This window comes from Perca fluviatilis, chromosome 7, assembly GCF_010015445.1.
Source record: "Perca fluviatilis chromosome 7, GENO_Pfluv_1.0, whole genome shotgun sequence".
Classification (NCBI taxonomy): Eukaryota; Metazoa; Chordata; class Actinopteri; order Perciformes; family Percidae; genus Perca; species Perca fluviatilis.
In genome coordinates, this window is record NC_053118.1 from 23921603 (window position 1) to 23942969 (window position 21367).

At 39.1% G+C, this 21367-nt stretch overlaps 2 protein-coding genes across 2 annotated transcripts; one reads left to right on the plus strand and one right to left on the minus strand.

Annotated features, from left to right (window-relative positions):
- Nucleotides 1–167: 167 nt before the first annotated feature.
- LOC120562185 (tumor necrosis factor receptor superfamily member 5) lies at nucleotides 168–16219 on the plus strand. The gene is made up of 8 exons (XM_039805749.1): nucleotides 168–738; nucleotides 914–1039; nucleotides 4546–4692; nucleotides 4803–4896; nucleotides 5267–5343; nucleotides 8271–8378; nucleotides 10277–10426; nucleotides 14989–16219. The coding sequence occupies exons 1-8, from the start codon at nucleotides 675–677 to the stop codon at nucleotides 15168–15170; spliced, it is 948 nt and encodes a 315-aa protein (XP_039661683.1). The 5' UTR covers nucleotides 168–674; the 3' UTR covers nucleotides 15171–16219.
- Nucleotides 16028–20231, minus strand: rbp5 (retinol binding protein 1a, cellular). Its single transcript, XM_039805750.1, has 4 exons — nucleotides 19837–20231; nucleotides 19277–19461; nucleotides 18802–18903; nucleotides 16028–17909 (listed from the first exon to the last, which is right to left on the minus strand). The coding sequence occupies exons 1-4, from the start codon at nucleotides 19910–19912 to the stop codon at nucleotides 17856–17858; spliced, it is 417 nt and encodes a 138-aa protein (XP_039661684.1). The 5' UTR covers nucleotides 19913–20231; the 3' UTR covers nucleotides 16028–17855.
- Between the last annotated feature and the right edge of the window lie 1136 nt (nucleotides 20232–21367).

The window sequence follows — 21367 nt, forward strand, 5'->3', positions numbered from 1 at the left end:
TGGGCTCACAGGAGGACAGACTGATCCAAAAAAAACAACTTGAGATCGACTGCTACTACAAAATCTCTTTGCAGTTTCAGCTAAACAACATCCCTGTGCCACTGGGACAAAGGTTCTGTGGAAACAATGGCAATGGACTGAAAGGAAAGGGTGTAGTTGGGAGAGGAAATGTTTCATTGTGCTGCTTAGCTATGTGCCAAAATCACCCTGTAGCTATACGGAAACACACACAGCTTACTTCACAGTGAGAGGGCTAGGGCAGGAAGGAAATGAGGAGAGACAGACACAGAGAAAAAAAGAGACCGAGAGACAGAGAGACAGAGAGACAGAGAGACGGAGAGATGGAGGGGAAAGCAGCAGATTAGGGTCACTGGGGTTTTCCACTGTGTAGGATCAGAAAAAAACATAAGAAGTAGGTAAGAGTGAGGAGGGGAAACACATCTGTAGCCACAGACAGTTCAGACAGCAGAAAGAGAGTGGAGATAGTCAGAAAAGGAGAAAGGGAAAATAGATTGTACCTAAGTGATGCTCTTTGAGCTGAGATTAATTAAATTACTGTCATTTCAAAAGTTAGGAGCAGGTTTAGAGGAAGAGTACACAGGAAGACAGTCGTTGCAGTCTTAAGCTTAGATCCTATACACACCGGTGGAGGACTATAATCGAATGGGCAACAAATGGCTAATATAAGCTGCACAAAGAGTAGTCAAGATGGGACATGCTGTGATCGCTGTGCTGCAGGTCAGTCACATTTCTTTTCTCTTTGGATGACACGCTTTCTTATGCAAACCACGACACAGTATTTACTGGGTTCTGTGTAAATATTCAGCTTTTCAGCATTCCTCACATACTGTATTTGCATTACAGCCTGAGATCCAAATCTTCTGTATATCTCTGTTTTCCCAACTCTTATCAGGAGAGTACATGAAAGTTGAATGTTACAGCACAAAGAAGACCGAGTGTGCCAAATGTGATAATGGGTTCTACACAGCCACAAAAAATAACTTGCTTAAATGTCAAGTCTGCAAGGAGTGCCGTTCCGGTAAGTCACACACACACATGCACATAGTACTGTATGCAAGCACACACATATTTTTTCTATAATGCAAACACAAACATACAGTAGTTCCTTCCTTTTTCTCACCCCTGCTGCCTTTTAATAGAGTATAGATATTCGTTTTGCAATTGTCTCTTCATGTGAACAGCATCAGAAATCCACTTCTTTTCAATTTTTCTTTACATAACTCACGCTGTGTCTTTTTAAATCTTGACAAGATTATTTTAACTTTTGGGTGGACCCATAGTTTTGAAAGATATCAAGTTTGTCAGGCTGAAAAAAAGTATAAATCAAGAGTCTTGGATTTAAATATTTCACTTGTTAACATCACATAGTTGCAATGAAGAGATGGAACAAGTCTACACATGAAAATATGATACTGTCAATGCGGAGTAAGATGATTTTAACAACCTTACTAGGTGCAGCCCTGTGTATTGTCTTTGCACTAACTCAGGTGCAAAACAGCCGCAGCTGTAAAAACCTGTCAAATGAAAAAACTGACTTTTTAAACTAGAATATAGTGAAAACTTAATATCTTAAGCCTATTGAATTTGTACTCAGGTTCAGTGAACCTGTTAGTTTTGTATAATTTTCACAGCTAATGGGAAGAATTTAAGCAAATTATTCAAGTTTAGTTCTGTTAACTTATATGTCTAAGGCAGCAGGAGAACTTTTCAAGTTTAACCAGCTTAAAATGTTTTACAGTGTGGAAATAAAAGGGGAAAACAGTTTGTTAAAAGGTAAACTTTGTCACTCTCAAGTCAAGTCCAGTCAATTTTATTTTATTTTTTTTATTTTATTTAACCTTTATTTAACCAGGAAGAAACTTGTTGAGATTAAAAATCTCTTTTTCAGGAGTGTCCTGGCAGCAGCAGTACAACCACACATACATTACATGCAAATACAAAAACTAAAAACATAAAACAACTGAAACAGCAAATCCCTCAAAGTCAGCCAGAATCCTAAACACATCAGGTAAAACATCTACAGCCAGATGTGGCTGCCTCCAAGTCAAACAACATCCTCTTAAAAGCTACCAATGAGACTAGTTCAGTAAGTTTCATGGATTTCTGTAACTTGTTCCAGGCAGAGGGAGCAGCAAACTTAAATGCCTTTTTCCCCAACTCAGTTCTAACCTTTGGAACAGACAGAATGAAAAGATCCTGGGAACGAAGATTGTAAGTCCCGGTACTGTTTACATTGATATAGGTCAGAAGGTAGGATGGAAGGAGACCTAGAATAGCCTTGTATATGAGAGTATGCCAGTGTTGAAGTCTCCTTGTTGATAAAGAAGGCCATCCAACACGTTCATATAGTTCACGGTGGTGAGTGAGGGCTTTCATACCAGTGATGAACCTCAGAGCTCCATGGTGTACAGTGTCCAGTGCATGTAAACTTTTAAACGAAGCATGCATGTATAAAACATCACCAAAGTCAAGTACAGACATAAAAGTGGCATTGACCAGCCTCTTTCTAGATTTGAACGAGAGGCAGGATTTAATTCTGAAATAAAACCCTAATTTAAGTTTTAATCTTTTAGCTAGCTGCTCAATATGAAGGGTAAAAGAAATAGATCATCAATTAAAATACCAAGATATCTGTACTTAGATACACATTACATTTTTGTACCATGAGAAGTGAGAATTGAAGGTAGATTTGATTTAAATTTTGAATTTGAAAAAAGCATGACTTTAGTTTTATCTGCATTTAAAACAAGTTTTAAATCATAGAGATTATGTTGAAGCGTGTTGAAAGCAAGTTGTAGCTGAGAGAGGGCCTGGTCTGCGGCGGGTGCTGAGCAATACATTACAGTGTCATCAGCATAAAAATGAAATTTTACGTTAGACACATTATGATCAATATTATTGATGTAGAGGATGAATAACAGTGGCCCCAGGACTGACCCCTGAGGCACACCTTTTGTTATTTTTAGGTAGCGAGAAGTGCTACCCACCGCCTGCACACACTGAGTTCTGTCTGTAAGGTAGTTAACAAACCAGCCAACAGTTTGTTCACAAAGCCCAGCCCTATTTATGTAGCCAACATTACAAGTGTGTATCAGAGGACAATATTTCCCATAGATGGCTTACTGAACCAAAAAGCCTTGTCCTTGTGGTCGTTTTGTCTCTTTTAATGACTACAAACAAGGCGGCATGTCTCTTTCAGTCTGGATGTCTTGCTTCTATGTAGGAGGGGTGGGAAGCATTTTACATGTCTGTGCTCTTTACAGTCTATGGCCAAGGGGGTTGTTGTCTCATAATCTGCCCAACGCCCTTTCCAGTGGTGGAATGTAAATAAGTACTCAAGAACTTAACTTATACTTAATTACAATTTTTGGTACTTGTACTTTACTTGAGCATTTCCATTTAATGCTACTTTATACTTCTACTCCACCACAATTTGGAAGCCAATATTGTATTTTTTATTCTACTACATTGATTTGACAACATGAGTTACTTTTCCGATTCAGATTATTAATACAAAATACAAATTTAATAATCTAATGCATTATTATATATCATTGTGGATTAAGATACCCAGCAGTTTATAAATTAACTGAAATTAGACCCAGCTTTCCCATCTGCAACATTAGTGATGTTTGCACATTAATGCATCACTAACTTAGAAAATACATCATTAACATAGACAAAACTGGTTCATCTGCCAAAGCCTTAAATAAGCGTCAGTACATCCAGAACTCTGCTGCCCGTCTCCTCACCCACACCTGCTCCTGTGACCACAGCACCCCCGTCCTCCAGAATCTCCACTGGCTCCCTGTTCCCAAACGCATCCAGTTTAAAATCCTCCTCATTACTCACAAAGCCCTCCATAACCAGGCTCCTTCCTACCTCACAGACCTCCTCCACCACCCCAATCCCCCTCCCCCACCCGTAACCTCTGCTCCTCTGACGCCAACCTCCTCTCCCACCCACTCAGGACCAAGCACCGTACCTGGGGTGACAGAGCTTTCACCATTGCAGCTCCCTCCCTCTGGAACTCTCTTCCCATACACATCCGTGACTGTACTGACCTGAACACTTTCAAATCACTTCTCAAAAACCATCTCTTTAGAATAGCCTTCACCCTATAATAACCACACACTTACTCTACTGTTAGCTGCTGGTTTTATCGTTTATACTTGTTTAATATGCTTGTTTTTATGTGTTGCATTGTTTTATTGCTTCACCTGCTTTTATTGTACTTACCATGGTTTTACTGTTAAGTGTCTTGGAGTATTTTTAAAGCGCTATATAAGTCAAAATGTATTACTATTATTATTTATTATAATCTAGTAATATAATATACATTATTCTGAAAAGGAAATGGAATTTTGAATGCAGGACTTTTACTTGTAGAAGAGTAGGTTTACACTGTGGTATTGTTACTTTTACTTAAGTAAAAGATCTAAGTACTTCTTTCATCACTGCTCTTCCCGTAACCTGGAAGAGACCTCACTCTTCCACTATATCTCTCTTTTAAATCTTTTTCAGAAAACAAACAGAAGAAAGTAAAGGACTGTACAGCTCAGGAGAACACAGTGTGTGGGTGTGTGGATGGTTTCTACTGTAGCAATGATCAATGTGACCACTGCATGCAAGTGACCCACTGCCAATTGGGTGAAGGGGTCAAGGTTCGAGGTAGGCTTCCATTGTAAAATGCAAAATAAATCATTATGTCCTACAGTAAGCATCTTACCAAAATACAGTACAAACTGGCAAATGAAAAGACATCTAATTCTTTCTTGCAGCTACTCGCACGAATAATACAATCTGTGCTCCGTGTGAAGGCGGGACCTACAGCAACGTGACAGATTTCCTCTCGCCCTGTCGAACACACACCAGGTTAGACCGCATCTCCACTATTAGTCTACTGTTATTATTAAATGTAAAGCCAAAGGAGGATGTCGATGTATGTAATGTGATAGAATGTGATGTGCGTCATTTATTAGTCATCCTCAGAGGCACAGCAGAAATTACTGTGTAGTTTCAGTTGACATCATCAGTCTCCAAACCCGAAACATTCACATGATCCCATCTTCTGTGACTATATTTTAATCACACTGTAGAAACTTTTTGGCACTTGTCTGAAACTTTCAGGTTCTACTGGGACAAACATTTAAAAAAAAAACATTCCAATATTTTCCCATTTTCATTTAGCTGTAAATACACTAGACAGCATGTTGATATACATTTCTTTGAATGTTGTTTTCAGATGTGAGGACTTTGGAAGACTGTTGAAAACTCCAGGAACCCGAACAACTGATGCCATCTGTGGCAACTTTATAACTCGTAGGTCCTCATTTTTACCTTTAGGCTGTTGTGACAAATGTGTATCATCTCTTTAGATCTTAGTTTAAATTAACTTGTGAAATGTAGCGGATTCTCTTATCCTGCCTGACTCAGTGAGTTACTGTTGCACTTTAGTTCCTATGTGTCATATGACCAAGTCATTAAGAGAGGAAGTAGAAGTAGTACAGATGGCAAAATCATTCCAAAGGAACATAGCAACTTAAGGCACTTGTTGCAGTTGGTATGTCTCTAACAGGAGATGGGTGCGATTCTGTCATAAAGGGTAATTCCACTAGCCTGACAAACCAGACCCACATCAAGATGTTGGGTCATGGAACTCACCAATGACAGGGCTCAATCCGAGGGGCGGGATAAACGGTTGTCTTTCAAATTCCGCTACAACTAGGCAGAGCAACGAAGAAGGTAGCGAAGCTAGTTGATAGATTAAACTTTTGCCGTATCTGGTCGGCAAAACTCCGAACACATCTTCCTTTTTTAAGAATGATTTCAGTGCCGTTCTTTGTTCTTTTCTCAAAGAAAAGCTTAACTCCAAGTCTTCCAGAAGACCGCTGTTCCCAGCAGCAGCAGCAGCCATAAGCTCGCCCACCGACTCTATACACGATCTGATTGGCCTGACTAGAGTTTGGTTTTTCCAGCTCGTAAGCCAACAGAGAGTGCCTAGACCACCCTGGCTGCAAATTAAATTTGCTGCCCCTAGGGTGCGTCTAGATTTCTAGGCTATAATTCCACCTTTAGAGAATAAACATTTCATTTCCAATAATCAATATTTTTTTAACATAAATGTATCATAACAATGTGTAAACAATACGTGACCATGTGAAAAGGGTCAACTGAGCTTTATAGTGTCAGCTCTTTGTTCCCGGCCGCAATTTTACTGTATTAGATCATTCTGAACGATCATCATTCTCATGGTGGCGTTTCTGGCCACAACAGGCAGCTTTTTTTCAACGTAAAAGCTCTAAAAACCCACCAACAGCTAGCAACTAGCTAGCGGACTTAGTGTAGCATTTGGTAGTAAGATATTTCCCGCAGGAGTTAGTAAAACAGAGAGAGAGAAAAAACCTAGCAAAAACAGAGCTAAAAGAGAGTGAATATTGGACCTAAATCCATCAGGTGTCCAGAAAACACGGCAGCTAATGAGTGATAATTTTGCTCCGTAACTGCTGGATGTAATAAGCACCTGTTTGCCAAAAAGTTCGCCACATCAACTCTTACTGCTTCACCCAAGTGGGCAAAATAATCTGTTATTGTAGGTTTAAGGAAAAGAGTCGAGTCGGAGAGTGAAGGCTGTGAGTGACAAAACATTAAATATTGATAAGTGTGTGGGAGTGTTCTTTTGGTAGGATTTTAAATTTACTCAAGCAGCAGGCAGATAGTCGAGGATGAAGTGTAGGAGTGGAGGGATGTAAGAACATATGCGTGGAGGTTAAAGCCAAGAGAGAATGCAGTGCTCTGAAGAAAGGACAAGTTAAGGGGACTGTTTCAAGATGTTGTGTTGTCGCTAGCTTGGCTAAAATGAACGGATGTTGTGGCACTGCTAGGATTTCTTCAGTGGACTTTACAGATAGAACACATGCTATGAGAGTTGATATGTATCTATAAAATACATTCATGATTCGGACACAAGCACCATTTGTCTAAGCAAATATATAAAAAAAAACAGAAGCAAATAAATCAGGCCAGTGCAAGTCACAAAGGTCAAAGTACCCAATCAGGTGAAAGAAGAGTTTTGTTTGAGTCCACTGAGGAATGAAGAGACATGGAAGTTTAGAAAAACGTCCTACATTGCAACTTCTTCCCTACTTGTGTGTGTTTTTTTAACTCTATGCTGAAGTTATCAGAGTTTTCATTTTTTTGTGCGATCAGTTCAATCCAGTCAAATAAGTATAATGTACAGATCTTACTTCTGCTGCTACTGTACAGATTAGGTGGAAAATGTAGCCTACCTGTGACACTTTGTTTTCCCTGGAAACAAAAACGTTTTCATTACACAAAAGGAAAATATCCGTTTCAACCACAGGTGCTTCATTTTAGTCCCACCTATTTAGTATCCATAAGTATGTAAGGTATTACTAGCTAAACTTAAAGTTGTTTATTCATTTTAGATAACTAACTGGTGTATAAAAGAAAACACAATAACAATAATATTAGATATATATTATCATTTGTAGATCACATTAATACAGTTTAAAAGCCACATGTAATGCTGTTCACACTGTAGGGATTTGTTCCTGTGTGTAATGGAACAGCTACATAAGGGCTCTAACGATTATTTTCATAGTTGATCGATTAGTTGATTAGTGGTGTGGTCTATAAAATGCCAGAAAATGGTGAAAATGTTGATCAGTGTTTTCAGATGACATCCTCAACTGTCTTGTTTTGTTCAAAACTTAAAGATATTCAGTTTACTGTCACAGAGGAGTGAAGAAAGTCGAAAATATTCACATTTAAGAAGCTGGAATCAGACTTTCTACTTTTTTTTTTAAATGCTGAAACATACATGAATAAACAATATGTAACAAAATAATCGCACCTTACAAATACATTATAGTGTATTATAAACCACTTAATAGTTTACATACTAAAAAATGTTAAATAAAGTGTTAGTAATAATGGTATGCCTTGGCATCAATCTTGTTTAATTTACAAATTACTTAAATGAAATAGAAATGTAATAAATATTCCTTCATAATAGTTTTCATAGTTTTTTATTGAGATTTCAGAAATACGTTTCAGTCCATTTTTTTAGTCTCAGTCATTTTATTCATTACCTTATTAATGAGGAATCAAAAGTATTCAGTAATCACTCACTCCCACTTAAGTTCCCAGACGTTACTTGTGCTTTTAGGAGGAAACCTTGAAAATGTATTTAGGCCCCTCTAACATCCCCTCTCTTTGCTTATTAGATTGTCCCTGGATATTACCCGCAGGCCTGTGGTCAGGACTCGTGTTGACCGCACTTGTCCTTTTTGGTATCGTCTGCTGGAGGGCAAAACGCAAGTCATACAAAGCAGGTGTGTACAATGCGTCACATGTGTAGGTGTGTTTCATCATTGTTTTTCACACACTTTTGTCCTCATTATTTAAAATGAGGACAAAAAAAAAGTCTTCCCAAAGAGGCGACGAAGTGGTGTGCAGGCATGCCCACCCACTGACAGTAACTACGCATGTTGTTAGCCACAACTGAGATAAAATTTGCTTTGAAGTGTACAGTTTAAGGTCACTGCTAATCTCTTTCACACATACCATCCCACGGTTTCCTTTACAGACCATTTATTTAAAAAAAAATCTGAGTAAGGTCAAATGAAATTTACATAAACATGGGTAAATGATATATATTATATTACTATATATATTATATTAATTAGAACTGTGGTCTGGAATTCATTTATGTGAAAAGAAATGTAACAAAAGCAGAATTTATATGAGTTAGTAGTAACCCAGGAAGGGTAAATAGGAAGCTTGTTACGTGATGCTAAACAAGCTCAGCGGCGAGCATGACAAACTGAATGGGGAAACCACATCCTGTACATATTCAGCCTGACACAGTTATTTGGTATAATGTGACGCACACTTCACAGGCGGTTAACTCATACCGAGAAATAGGTCCCACGCATGGGGCACAATCTCATAGCTAATTGTTTTGGCTGATGGTGTTGTATTTCATTGACATTTACTATATTTCCAGTGAATCAAGGTGTGAATACTGGAATCTACAGATGAAATACAATTAATAAAGAGAAGGTAGGGCTTCACAACTAGTTCAGAAGTCCAGTATGACACTTACACAATGGGATGTGAAAACTTGAAACCTCCTTAACATATACAGACAAAATGGGCTTTTCAGTGGGATTAGGAGAAATCATGGGCCAGTAGTTGAACTGTTAAAATAAAACATATTTACATTTTTTTACTTTTTTTTTTAATGAGGGAGAAGGAATAATTTCAACAAAATGTAGCCTAACTAGGTTACTGAACCTTTGTGTGGAAAAAACATTTTTAGACGTAAAATATTTAGTATTTGTTATGTCCTAGAACAAGCCTGGAGGGGATCTTTGAGTCAGTTATCACTCACTCTTCTGGTGGCTGGATTAACCCTTTAGGAGGCACCAGGGCAAGAATTAGCTGCCTGAGCTTGCAGCATTTAAATTGTGACATAGGGTTCATTTACAAGGCCACTAGACAAGACAGATAATGATGTTGGCCCACAAAAACACAGGTCTTTGGGGCCCCCCTTGGATTTGGAGCATGTACGTTTGAAAGGTCGTCGTATAACTTTCATTCATAGTGGCTTCAATGGATTCCAATGCTGACAGAAAAAGTAGATAGAAAGCAGTGTATTTACATATGGTGAATACTGAACACATGAACAGCAGAGAAGTGAATTATGCTGCACTGGCAAGTTTATTTTGAAGGTTGATAATTATTCCACTCTATGGAACGTATTGGAACTTCTGTGAGTCAAATCTGACTTTTTTGTAGTTTTTTTTTTTTCTCTGTGAAAAAGGAAACTACAAACGTTTTACAAATATCTTTCAAGTCTACAGGATGTGAGTTTTTCATATTCAAAAGATAAATTTGAGAAGGAGTATCACTTTAATATTGAGTCACACTTGTGGTACATTTGAATTTTACAAGTTTATGAATGTATATTTTAAGAAGTATGATGAACTTTTCCTAGAGACAAAGTTGTTCAGATATTTATCAGATCAAACTTCACCTTACCACACCTCTGACTTTTGGTGCTAGAGCAGATTTTGAGAGATTATAGTGCCCCCTAAGGACCAATCTGTATACTTTTGTATTGAATATACAGTAAGTTACCAGTACTATGTCCAAAGATATTCCTTCTGAGCATTATACTGAATAATCGTATTTTGACCCTATTTGTGACATCTTCTGTGTTTGACAGCCGGCTCCAGTGTTCCTGTTTCTCTGGTTGATATGGTTCCAGCAACACCGATCACTTCGCTGGAGCTGCCTCTACCGTTCACAGAGCTGAACGGTCACTGCCAAGAGAGCTGCACCGTGGAGTGCTGCAAGTTGCCGCTTTTTAACCCAGGTGAGAAATCCCTAAGCACTGCTATATGCAGACACACCAGTTTTATATTACGCTATTCAATAAAAATTATTTTGTGTTAGCATTTGTCATTTCTTTATAAGATATTTTGACATTAGAGAGATGGCAGCAAATAAGAGAGATGACATGCAACAACGGTTCCCAGCCGGTGTGCCAGTTTAGCTGGTGATCATGTTAACTGGTGATATTTGCATGAAATCAGTGAATATTCAACAAGGCCCTGCCCTGCGTTCTGCTCTGCCTCCGCCCCTCGGGTGCCAGAGGTTCACATTTTCACGAAGTGTTTGCAAGTGAGACTAAATAATGGATATCGCTGAAAACATCACCAGTTTATGTGTAATACATCCGTTTAAGCATTATCCACACAAATAGGACACATACCGTATTAACGGAAACAAATAAAACAAAACAACGCACTAGAGATCTAGCTGGGATTCGAACCTTGGACAAAAAAATTGGTAGATTAGCTTCTTACGCTACGCACCACTAAAATGTTTTTAAGATTTCTATCTATATATTGGACTTTTAGTCTAAGTTAACACAGGTTAACATATATACGCGAGAGAGAGAGAGAAATATACGCCCATGTTAACTGGTGATATCACAATTTAACATGGGCAAATGCAAGCCTCAAAACGGTAAAGTAGGTTCATCTTTGCCTCACATACCTAACTGATGTACAACAAACATGTATGATCCCACTTAACACTTTATGTAAAAATGAAACACGTCAGTCATGCGCAAACGTGATCATTAGGGCCCGAGCGCTGACAGCGGCGAAGGCCCTATTGAAACTGAAGGAATTATTATTACACCAAATTAATTGCCTTTTTGAGGGCCTTAACATATTCAATCAAGTCTGGTGAAAATTTACATATTTTAAGTTTCGGGAATAGGCGCACAGAAATGGCTCGCTAGCGCCCCCTAGAAAGTAAAAAAAATTGAGCCCCCACTTCAAACTCGGTCTGTCCCATCTTAAGATGTTAAAGATGAAAAACTTTTTGTCATAGGGCGTGGCCGTGGCGGGGCGGCCATTTTGTGCGTTTCGCCGCCGAAACAGGAAGTGGGTATAACTCAAGTGTACGTTGTCCAACTGGCTCGAAACTTTTCAGGATTCATAAGAGTCCAACCCTGAGGACAAATAAAGGCCGATATTTACTTAAAGTCATAGCGCCCCCTAGTGGCAACAGGAAGTACGCCTAAAAGTCAAGGTGCTATACTTTAACGAACTCCTCCTAGAGATTTCATCCGATAGACTTCAAACTTGGTCTGTACCATCCCAACACCTTAAAGATGAAAAGTTATTAAAAGAAAAAGTTTTCGTCAGACGTTGTGGGCGTGGCGTGGCGGCCATTTTGAGTGTTTAGCAATGAACAAAGAAGTTGTTGTAACTTGAGTGTACGTTGTCGTATCTGCCCGAAATTTCTCATGATTGACAAGGGTCCAGGCCTGAGGACACCTACAGGCCAAAATTGACTTTTGGTCATAGCTGGCACCAGGAAATCTGCCTTATATGACAAACATCATCCGATTTACATGAAACTCAGACTGTGTGGTCTACATGTGATACTGAGCCGCCCCCTATAATATGACCACGCCCACTTACTCAGGCAACACCCCCTTTCATAACATTTGCCCCTTTTCACAGCTAATGAACCGCATGACGTAGAGTCTTGTGTGAGGTATCGTTGAACTCAGCGGGGACTTCCCTTTTCATTGCTGACGATTTGCAGTGTCTGAGTGCCGCGCAAATGCACGGTCGCAAGGAGCGGCGTCCGCCGGTAACCCCGACGCGCGCCGAGGCGCAAGGGCCCGTCCATCACTGCTCGCAGCTTTAGATTAGATTAGATTAGATAATACTTTATTTATCCCACAATGGGGAAATTCACTCATTACAGCAGCAGTTTTTCCACAATAAAAACAAACCAACAAACAACCGAACAAACAGGCAAACAACAGACAATGAGCAAAAAAACAAAAAAAAAAACACTGAATGAATGTAAAGTGGCATTATATAAAAAGTATTTACGTAAAGTGAGGTGGCCATAGTGCAAAAAAAAATACTGTAATGTAAGTAAGTAATTGACGTGAAATTAGATTGAAAAATATGTAATTACATAACAGCGAAAGTAATTAACCATAATTTATCATTGTTATTGTGAGCCATCTCATATGAAGAATGTGTAGGCCTATCTCAGCACAAACTGTCCCTTTCAACCTGTGCCACAAGTCAACTGATTATAGTTGTGTTTAATTTCATTAGACCCATAGTATATCTGTGTTGACCCAGAATCGCATTTTTTGTCTTATGGTAGCCTATACACTATTGTTATGACCATATAGCTTTGAATGTTTTGCAGCAAGGTGCTGATCCTCGTTTTCTCTTGGGCGACTTAGTGTTATCTTAGTCTTGGTTAAGTTATGAAGTGGGTTGCAGCAAAAGTCTAGTGATTTGAAGTGAAGAACATATGAAGCTTAGTTTCTTGGAGTTTGACTTTTATTTCTCCCACACATCATTTGTTGGCCTACTTTGACGACACAAAATGGTCATTATGGTATATGATTACAAAGCTTTGATGTATTGAGAGAGTTTGATAACATTCAGATATGTTGCTGCTGTCAGATATGTGGAACAGGTTGAAATGGACTGTTTGTGCTGAGATAGGCCTACACATTCTTCGTATGAGATGGCCCACAATAACAATGATAAATGATCACGTTTGCGCATGACAGACGTGTTTCATTTTTACCCCCAAAACGGAATAATGTGTTACATGTACATGTTTGTTGTACATCAGTTAGTTTTCGGTATGTGAGGCAAAGATGAACCTACTTTACTGTTTCAAGGCTTGCATTTGCCCATGTTAAATTGTGATATCACCAGTTAACATGGGCGTATATTTCTCTCATATGTTAACCTGTGTTACTGTAACTTAGACTAAAAGTCCAATGTATAGATAGAAATAACAAAATCATTTCAGTGTAGTGTAGTGGTATAGATAACGCAGAAGCTAGTTTGTAAACTTTTTTTTGTCCATGACGTCCAAGGTTCAAATCCCAGCTAGATCTCTAGTGCGTTGTTTTGTTTTATTTGTTTCTGTTCATATGGTATGTGTCCTATTTGTGTGGATAATGCTTAAACGGATATATTACACATAAACTGGTGATGTTTTCAGCGATATCCATTATTTGGTCTCACTTACAAACACTTCGTGAAAATGTGAACCTCTTGCACTCGAGGGGCGGAGGCAGAGCAGAACGCAGGGCAGGGCCTTGTTGAATATTCACTGATTTCATGCAAATATCACCAGTTAACATGATCACCAGCTAAACTGGCACACCGGACTCAAACCAGGGACATTGTGGTTCATTGTGGTCGATGCCACGGGTGAACCCCAAAATGGGCAACAAATACTTTGGACAGACGCAAAACCAGAAAATACAATTGACATAACGCACAATTTCACATTTCTCACACAGGTTTAACAGTTTAACACAGGTGATAATGCAACTGAGCACATAGCTACCTGTTCTTCTCAATTTGCTGTTAACATTGATGTTAACATTACTGTTCAGTCCCCAGCTGCCAGTTTGGCTAGCTAGCTATGTTTGCCCAATTTTACCGTTTGGTAATCTTCCCAGAAAGATGCTTGAGATCACATTCTGAATAAAACACCCCGGAAGCCAGGAAGCCAAAAAAAAAAGTCAAGCTATCTTAACATTAGCCATTTTGTTTACAGATTAGCATTATTATTTTTTACCAGGGGTTTGGTTCATAATAATTTCCCCGCAGCTGGTGGGTACGAGGTGTTAATCTTAAATTTGTCTTCAATATGCAGACCTTTAAATGTGTGCTGTAGTAGATAATCCACATCGTTCATGTTGACCGCAGTTAATTAACAAAAAGGAAATACTAATGGCTGACAACTAGCTAGCTACTAGCATCAAATGACAACAGAACAGGCAGTCAGCTTTGGGCATGCACATTGTTGTTTTCCCACACTTCGGGCAATTGACGCAACGTCGTGGGCGTGCAGCGCAGCCCAATTGTAGAATAATGATAATACAAAAAATCTAATCTAAGATTTTATGTCGTGCATTAATCCACAATTACATTAATTTCTAAGCAACTAAGTACCACTTAGAAACTCTGAATACAAGAATGGAAAAAGATAACGAATGTGGGCTATGATATGTATCTAAATACACCGTGGCCCTCACAGCCACCAGATCGCAACACCTCTAAGCCACCACCAAATTGTCAAATGGGGGAATATCTTTTGGTAGATTGGTGTTCATCCCACCAGTAGAGTTTCAAAGACACTTTATGTTGGTGTTTTCCTTTAAACTTTCAAGCATCGTATATTAGAGTGAAAAATGTATTCCCTTTTCCAACTCTTAATTGTCTACATTAATTTCCCATGCTCATAAATGCTTTCAGCCCCATAAGATGGCCATAAATTACATAAAGTGCAAAGCATGTTTGATGTAACATTACTTTTAAAAATGGTCACACTAAACATTGTTTTTATTATCCTCCTCAGACGATAACGCGGTCAGTTGCGTCACACAAGACAGGGTGGACAGCATCATTCCTATAATTCCACTGAAGCCTTCGGTTTCATTCGTTGAATCCAGCTACACGAATGGAAGTACTGGATACTGCACCAGCAACTTCCTCAGGAGCTACTCAGAGCCACAGGAGGACGAGTGGTGTGGGACATAATCAAGTAGATGTTGGTGTAACAGTATGCTGATGGAGCTCAGAGTCCCACTCCAGTTTGTGGATGCTGCAACTAGTTTTCAAACCTCAAACTGAACCTATTTATACCAAAAAAACTAAAGAGTAAAGGTTTCACTTTTCCAGAAGACTTGAAGGTGGCTGATGGTTTGCTACCCCCTGCAGGACTTTAATGAGAAGTTCAGCTCAAGTGATGTGATATTTCTGTAATGCATTTACAATAAAGCAAACAGCTAAAAGGTATTTTTCCAAAACACTGATGGAGGTTTGTACTTGAGTCAGTATTTTTAATGTGAATGAGTCTTAGATACAAGCTTCACAAGTTACTGCACTGCTGTCTGTGTTTTTAGCTACAGCTCAGTGGGGTCTATTAGATAATAATTATATTTATAATGCTATATTTTTCTTTTTCTGACAAATCCTATGAAAAGGCCAAACCAACAATGAATATATCCTTCCAACAAGTATGTATGTGTAGTCAAAGCAGCTTATTATTCTTTATGGAGCTCCGGTGTCATCCAAACACACTCAGCGAGTGACACTTGTACACTGTGTAACCTGTTACTTCATTACCATGAATGTGGACACTGTATTTTATAGAAGCAAGAAAATAGCCCCTAACAAATACTGTATTTTCTCCTGTTTGAGTAACTATTGTAAAAAAAAAGATTCTGTGGCTTAACGTTTATAGTAAATCATGTATTTTGTAATTATAAATTAAATGATATCTATTTTTTTTAAAAGTACATTGTATTACAAATTATAACCACCAACCTTAAGATATGCAACACACACAAATCTTGGAGAATGAGGTGTTGAATGAAAGAGGCAGCAGTGACTTCTGACAGATGTAAAATTTGTTTATAACATTGTAAAGATCGATAGTGCAATATGAGGAAGTGTGTAGGGAATGTTTACACAAGTCATTCTCAGTTAGTACCATTAGACAGAGGTAATTACGATGTATTTTTACAGGTCTTATTGTGATATTTCAAAATAATGTTGATTATAATAAAAAAAAACTATAAAAATGATTCAAATGTTGTACCGAGTCCTTAAAGAAGTATTTTGCCAATGGAAAAAGGGTCTTTTCATAAAACATGGCTGTTTTAAATTGGTGCTACAAGGCCAGAGAAAACTAAGAAAAGGGGCTGTGGTATTCCCTTTGCTCAAAACGTTCTAAAAAAATTAAAAATAAAACTACAACTACCAAAATGCACTGCGCCTCACCAAAACAATAAAGGCTCCTGCTGGTGGGTTACACAGTAGGCTCGTTCAAGATTAACTGCGCCTCGTCTGTAAAGTAGACGAGAGCAGGCGGCAGCAGCAGGGGGCGGTGACAAAAAGCTGCGGTCAAGTCGGACAGTTTCCAGCCGCTTCCAGCAGCCTTTAGGCTGAACAGGAAGTCACAGAAACACTCACATTCTGTTAGGTCTGATTCCGATGTAATAAAATGTTATCAGACCCATATATCAGCCTGTACAAAGTCTTCAGTTGTCGTTATTAAAATAGAGTAGCTATAAAAATGCTCTACATGTGATCTGTTGCTGATGTTGATAAACAACAGACTGTAGATGATCCGTAATTTGAACGGATTTAATCTCTCTGATTTATAAATGTAACTATCAGCCACACTACATGTGTTCTGTACAGAATAAGCCTTTAAATCAGAGAAATATGAATTAAAATCTCTCCAATTCAAAAGCAATAAGAAATGTATATAAAATGTCATCATGTTGAGTCGATTCTGAACCAATCAGCTGTTAGATCAGCTGAGAGGCAGGCGTTTCCCAGCATGCCCTGGGTCCGCCTGGGTCTTGGAGTCGGTGAAGAGCAACTGCGCTGCCTGCGTCTCAAACCTGCGGCCGCCATGATCTGAGGTTACCGTTACCCAAGTGTGCGTGACGTCAGAGCAAGTCGGGATCAAGTCACAAATCTAACTGGCATGCACTGGGAACGCTGGGGTTGATTGATTCTGCGCAGGCATGGCTCATCTCGAACGAGCCTAACGCGAACACCTCACAGATATAATATGGCGACCGGCTGGTAGCAAACAATCTCGTATTACAGCTAAATGGTAAGCTAAAAGATGCTTCTGAAAGACATCTAGGTGAGCTGGTTGGATGACTTTGTTTATATTTGATCAGCACTGTCTAGTTTTACAGTTTAATCTTAGTTCGGTCTAAATTTGAAGGAGAGAGGGAGAGAGAGGGGGGCAGCAAAACGCATAATTTGATGCCGTTTCGCTGGGAGATGAGCACGGAGATCTGGGAGCTGGCAAGATGGAGGGGAAGTTTACCATAGTTCATTTACGAGTTATTATGGATCCAACGCAACTTCTAGGCAAGTCCCGCCCACGATGCAGCACGATTGGTTGGGGTTAAGCATTGACCTCTAGTAGTTTAGGTTACAATAGCTGACTGGTCAGGGGTTAGGACCTGAAGAAATCGGGTTCCGTTACCTTGCGTAAGCATGGTCTCCTGGCCAATAGTAGCGTGTGAATAGTATGGAAGGGCGGGTCTTGCCTAGAAGTTGCGTGGGTTCTATAATAACGCTTCATTTACATAGTACCCACATTGTTATGATAGAAAGCTGGTTAAACATAGGCAAAGTATCCCTTTAACTGTATTATGTAAAGAATAATTTCACTAAAACATATTTTCAGTTACTTCAATCAGCCTTCTTGAAGACTTGCTTGGCAACGATGTCCTGAACTCTCATCTCCTGCAGAGAGGAAAGAAACATCAAGGGGAGGAAAGAGAAGGAGGGGGGAGGTGTGAATGAATAGTAAGAATTAGTAAAACAGTTTGGCAAGTCAAAGGAGAGATTAATGAGTAATACACAAACCCCTCAACCCCCCCCCCCCCCATCCTTTGACCTCATAATTAATCTTCCACTCTTTCAACATCTACTTATTTCCTCCATTGAACCCATTCCCCCCTTTCCTCCTCCAACTTCCCACCTACTCATTAACTCTTTATTATTCTCTCGCTGCTCCCTTCGCTTGCTTTGTGTAACCTTTAAAATCCACCATTTTAGAACCTGATCCCCGCTGGCATTTCTTTTGCAATTCTCCCCTAGTTTGGACTTCAACAACACCTTGCTTTGTCCTGACTGCAACAGAGATATTAGAAATCCTGCGAGAGTTATTTAGCTGAACAATGCTGATTGTTTGAAGTCTTAATCAGCGCTGACAGATTATCTATAATCTTAAACTCTTTTACAAGGGAAACGTTAAAGAACCATTCTTCTACCTTGGTCGTGTGGTAATTGTTACACTTTATCAAGCTGTGCATTCAACGGTCTTCTTCCTCTTTTTTGTTTGCCTTCCTTTGCATGGTCCTACTATTCCCCCTCAAGCATGCACAAAGCTCCACAAACCCTTCTTCAATCAAACAAAGAACTTCTTCCCACAAAGACAGTGTAGTGCAACCTCATAAGGCAATAGCAACTTCCAAACCCTGTCTTATTTGCATGTCCGCCCTAATTTAGCATTTACATTTTAGCATTTGTTTCCTTTTATGTTTTAAATATTTTTTTTCCTTGTTCCGTATCCCTCTCTCCCTCCACTTTGGCTTCTTCCTCACTTACTTTCACTCCATCCATACATCCTTACCAAATGCAGCTTGTCACCCTCCAGCCAGTGTGTCCAGCCTCGTCCATCTTTCTCGCCTCGCTGTACACAAACCAGGTTATCTCCTTCCCAGCTCACTGTAGTCTGCATGAGCACAGAGATGTTGTGCAATTAGTATATACTGTAAAGTAGCTCACATGAGTCTTTGTGCATTGCAAAAGGGCGTCCATGAGTTCAAAACCTCTCTTTTCTTTTGCTTCCGTTTGCTCATTTGTCTTGTTTTGGTCAATGCAAGATAATGGCGCTCATTCTGATTCATGCACTTGTTTCCTGAATGGTGCTTACAGCACAAAACAACAGCAGTAGGTTGGATGACATTCCTAATTAAAAACACACACACAGCCAACTTGTATAACAAGTTATGATGCGGTATACTCACAGTATCAGCAAGCCTGTACGCATCTCCAAACAAGTCAATGTGAATATTCAGAACAACAACAGCAACATCACCACACACCTGACAGGTACGACCGTCCACTGGTCTCAGGTCTTCAGTGAATTCTTCTCCGATAGTGAAATCCATGTTGAAGTTCTTGAAGGTGGTGAGAGTGCGGATCTTCATGGCCCCTGTGGCCACTTCATGGGTGATCTCTTTGGAGGGCTTCAACAGACACACAATCTTCCTCAGGGCAAAATTAATATCTAAGAGAGAAGATAATTAATAATACAATTAAATATAACATGAGCTATACTTTATTGTTGTTGTATTAAAGAGGAGCTTTGTCTTGTCATACTGGATACACCCATGTGTGTGTGTGTGTGTGTGTGTGTGTGTGTGTGGGGGGGGGGGTCATAGAAAGGACATGGTGGTGATTTCATTCCACTAGTGTGCAGCTGGAAATGAAGATGATCCACATTGTGAAAGATTTGACAAATACCTCAAAGCAACGAAAATATACACATGAACACATAAAAGGGTATAAAAAGTCTGAATGTGGAGGGGTTTAATAAAGAAGACGAATTGATTTAAGGCTAACAGCTTTGTAAGCTACAATAATGCCACTGAAATAGTCTTACCTAAAGCTGCGAGGTAGGCGTCCATATTAACCTGATCCACCATATGAAATGTGCCGGAGTAATTAGGTTTAGACATTTTGTTCCTTCCAAAACTCCAGACGAGCTGAAATCTCTACTTCTCCCTCTTGCTTTATTTCCTAGACTCGAGTCGGGATCCCAGAGAAGGTTTGCTGCCGCCGTGTTTGATTTCAGTTTTACTTACGCAGCGTTTTTTTTTTTTGTTGCGTAAATGTTTAAAAAAAAAAAAAATGAGAGTGTTGCACGGTGTTTCTTTGCTGCAGGCTGCTCTTCAATGGAAGTCCTCTCGGGTGGAGACTCGCAGACTCTGGATTTATGGAATCGCTTCCAGTTAGCTGCGACTCTCTGAGGCTGAGAGTTCTGCAGAGGGACCACATTAAGCAATGCTTTTACTCAGAGGGATCAGTTTCAGAGGCGGTGCTTCGCATCCCTGAACATGTGGTGGGTGGGGTGAAGATGTAGCCTACTGAGCAGACCCATTGTGTTTGTTCCTTTGTTTGTTGATTGGGAGCTGACCAGCATGTTCACGGTTCCATTGGAGTCATCTCACTGGTGGAAGAAGTACTCTGTGTGTGACCTGAAATACTCTGTTACACGTAAAAACCGTACAATCAAACTTAAGTAAAAGTACAAAAGTATTAGCATCAATATATATATATATATATATATATATATATATATATATATATATATCCTATTTAAAGTACGAAAGGTGAAAGTAGGCTACTCATTATGCAGAATGGCCCATTTCAGAATGATTATATTAGGCTATGGGATTATGATTATTGATACAATTGGGGCTTATTATGCGGGTACTTGCTAAATCATCAAGTGATCAATAAACCAATAATAATACATCATACTTTATTTACTGATTATATATATATTATATTATATTACTAATCAGAATCTGCTAAGTAACTATAGTTATCAAATAAATGTAATGGAGTAAAAAGTAGAATATGCCCTTCTGAACTGTTTTGGAGTCGATATGTATCAAGTAAAGTACCTGAAAACTGTACTTAAGTACAGTACCTGAGTAAAATGTTCTTAGTTCCTTCCCACCGCTGGGTTATCAGGCTAGGAGGCAAAGTTGTATTTCAAAATTGAATGGATGAGTTTGATTAGGTGAGCATTTTTGTGATTGACAAAACATATTTAACATATTGCCATGGAAATTGCTGATGTAGTAGAGTCATTGTTACCACAAGGTTCAGCCGCAGATCTAGTTTGTGGACGTCTAAAAATCCATTTTGTGTTGTGCACTGTAAGAACTTAAAAGCTGAGGTTCAAAGTTAATTCTTGATCTTGGAAACAGCAGTTGACACCGAGGACTAAATCGCTGTCTGAAATATGCTAATGTAATCAAACCTTCAATAACACCAGACTGTCTGGTGTGAGTGTTCAAAAGACTTGTCAAGTCGATCAATTTTGGAACAGCCTTATCAGTGTTCTTTGGGAGGTGTTGACATTTGAGAAAGGTGCAAATCTCCATATGAAAAGTAGTGGTATA

Bases quoted from the DNA above. Each gene is read 5' to 3' on its own strand.
- rbp5 (XM_039805750.1), bottom strand. From the start codon at position 19,912: ATGTCTAAACCTAATTACTCCGGCACATTTCATATGGTGGATCAGGTT. The intron at 19,462-19,836 runs GTAAGACTATTT...CTTCTCTCTTAG, and splicing joins CGCCTACCTCGCAGCTTTAG to ATATTAATTTTGCCCTGAGG. The intron at 17,910-18,801 runs GTAAGGATGTAT...TCCTCTCTGCAG, and splicing joins AGGGTGACAAGCTGCATTTG to GAGATGAGAGTTCAGGACAT.
- LOC120562185 (XM_039805749.1), top strand. From the start codon at position 675: ATGGCTAATATAAGCTGCACAAAGAGTAGTCAAGATGGGACATGCTGT. The intron at 4,897-5,266 runs GTTAGACCGCAT...TGTTGTTTTCAG, and splicing joins CCCTGTCGAACACACACCAG to ATGTGAGGACTTTGGAAGAC. The intron at 10,427-14,988 runs GTGAGAAATCCC...TATCCTCCTCAG, and splicing joins GTTGCCGCTTTTTAACCCAG to ACGATAACGCGGTCAGTTGC.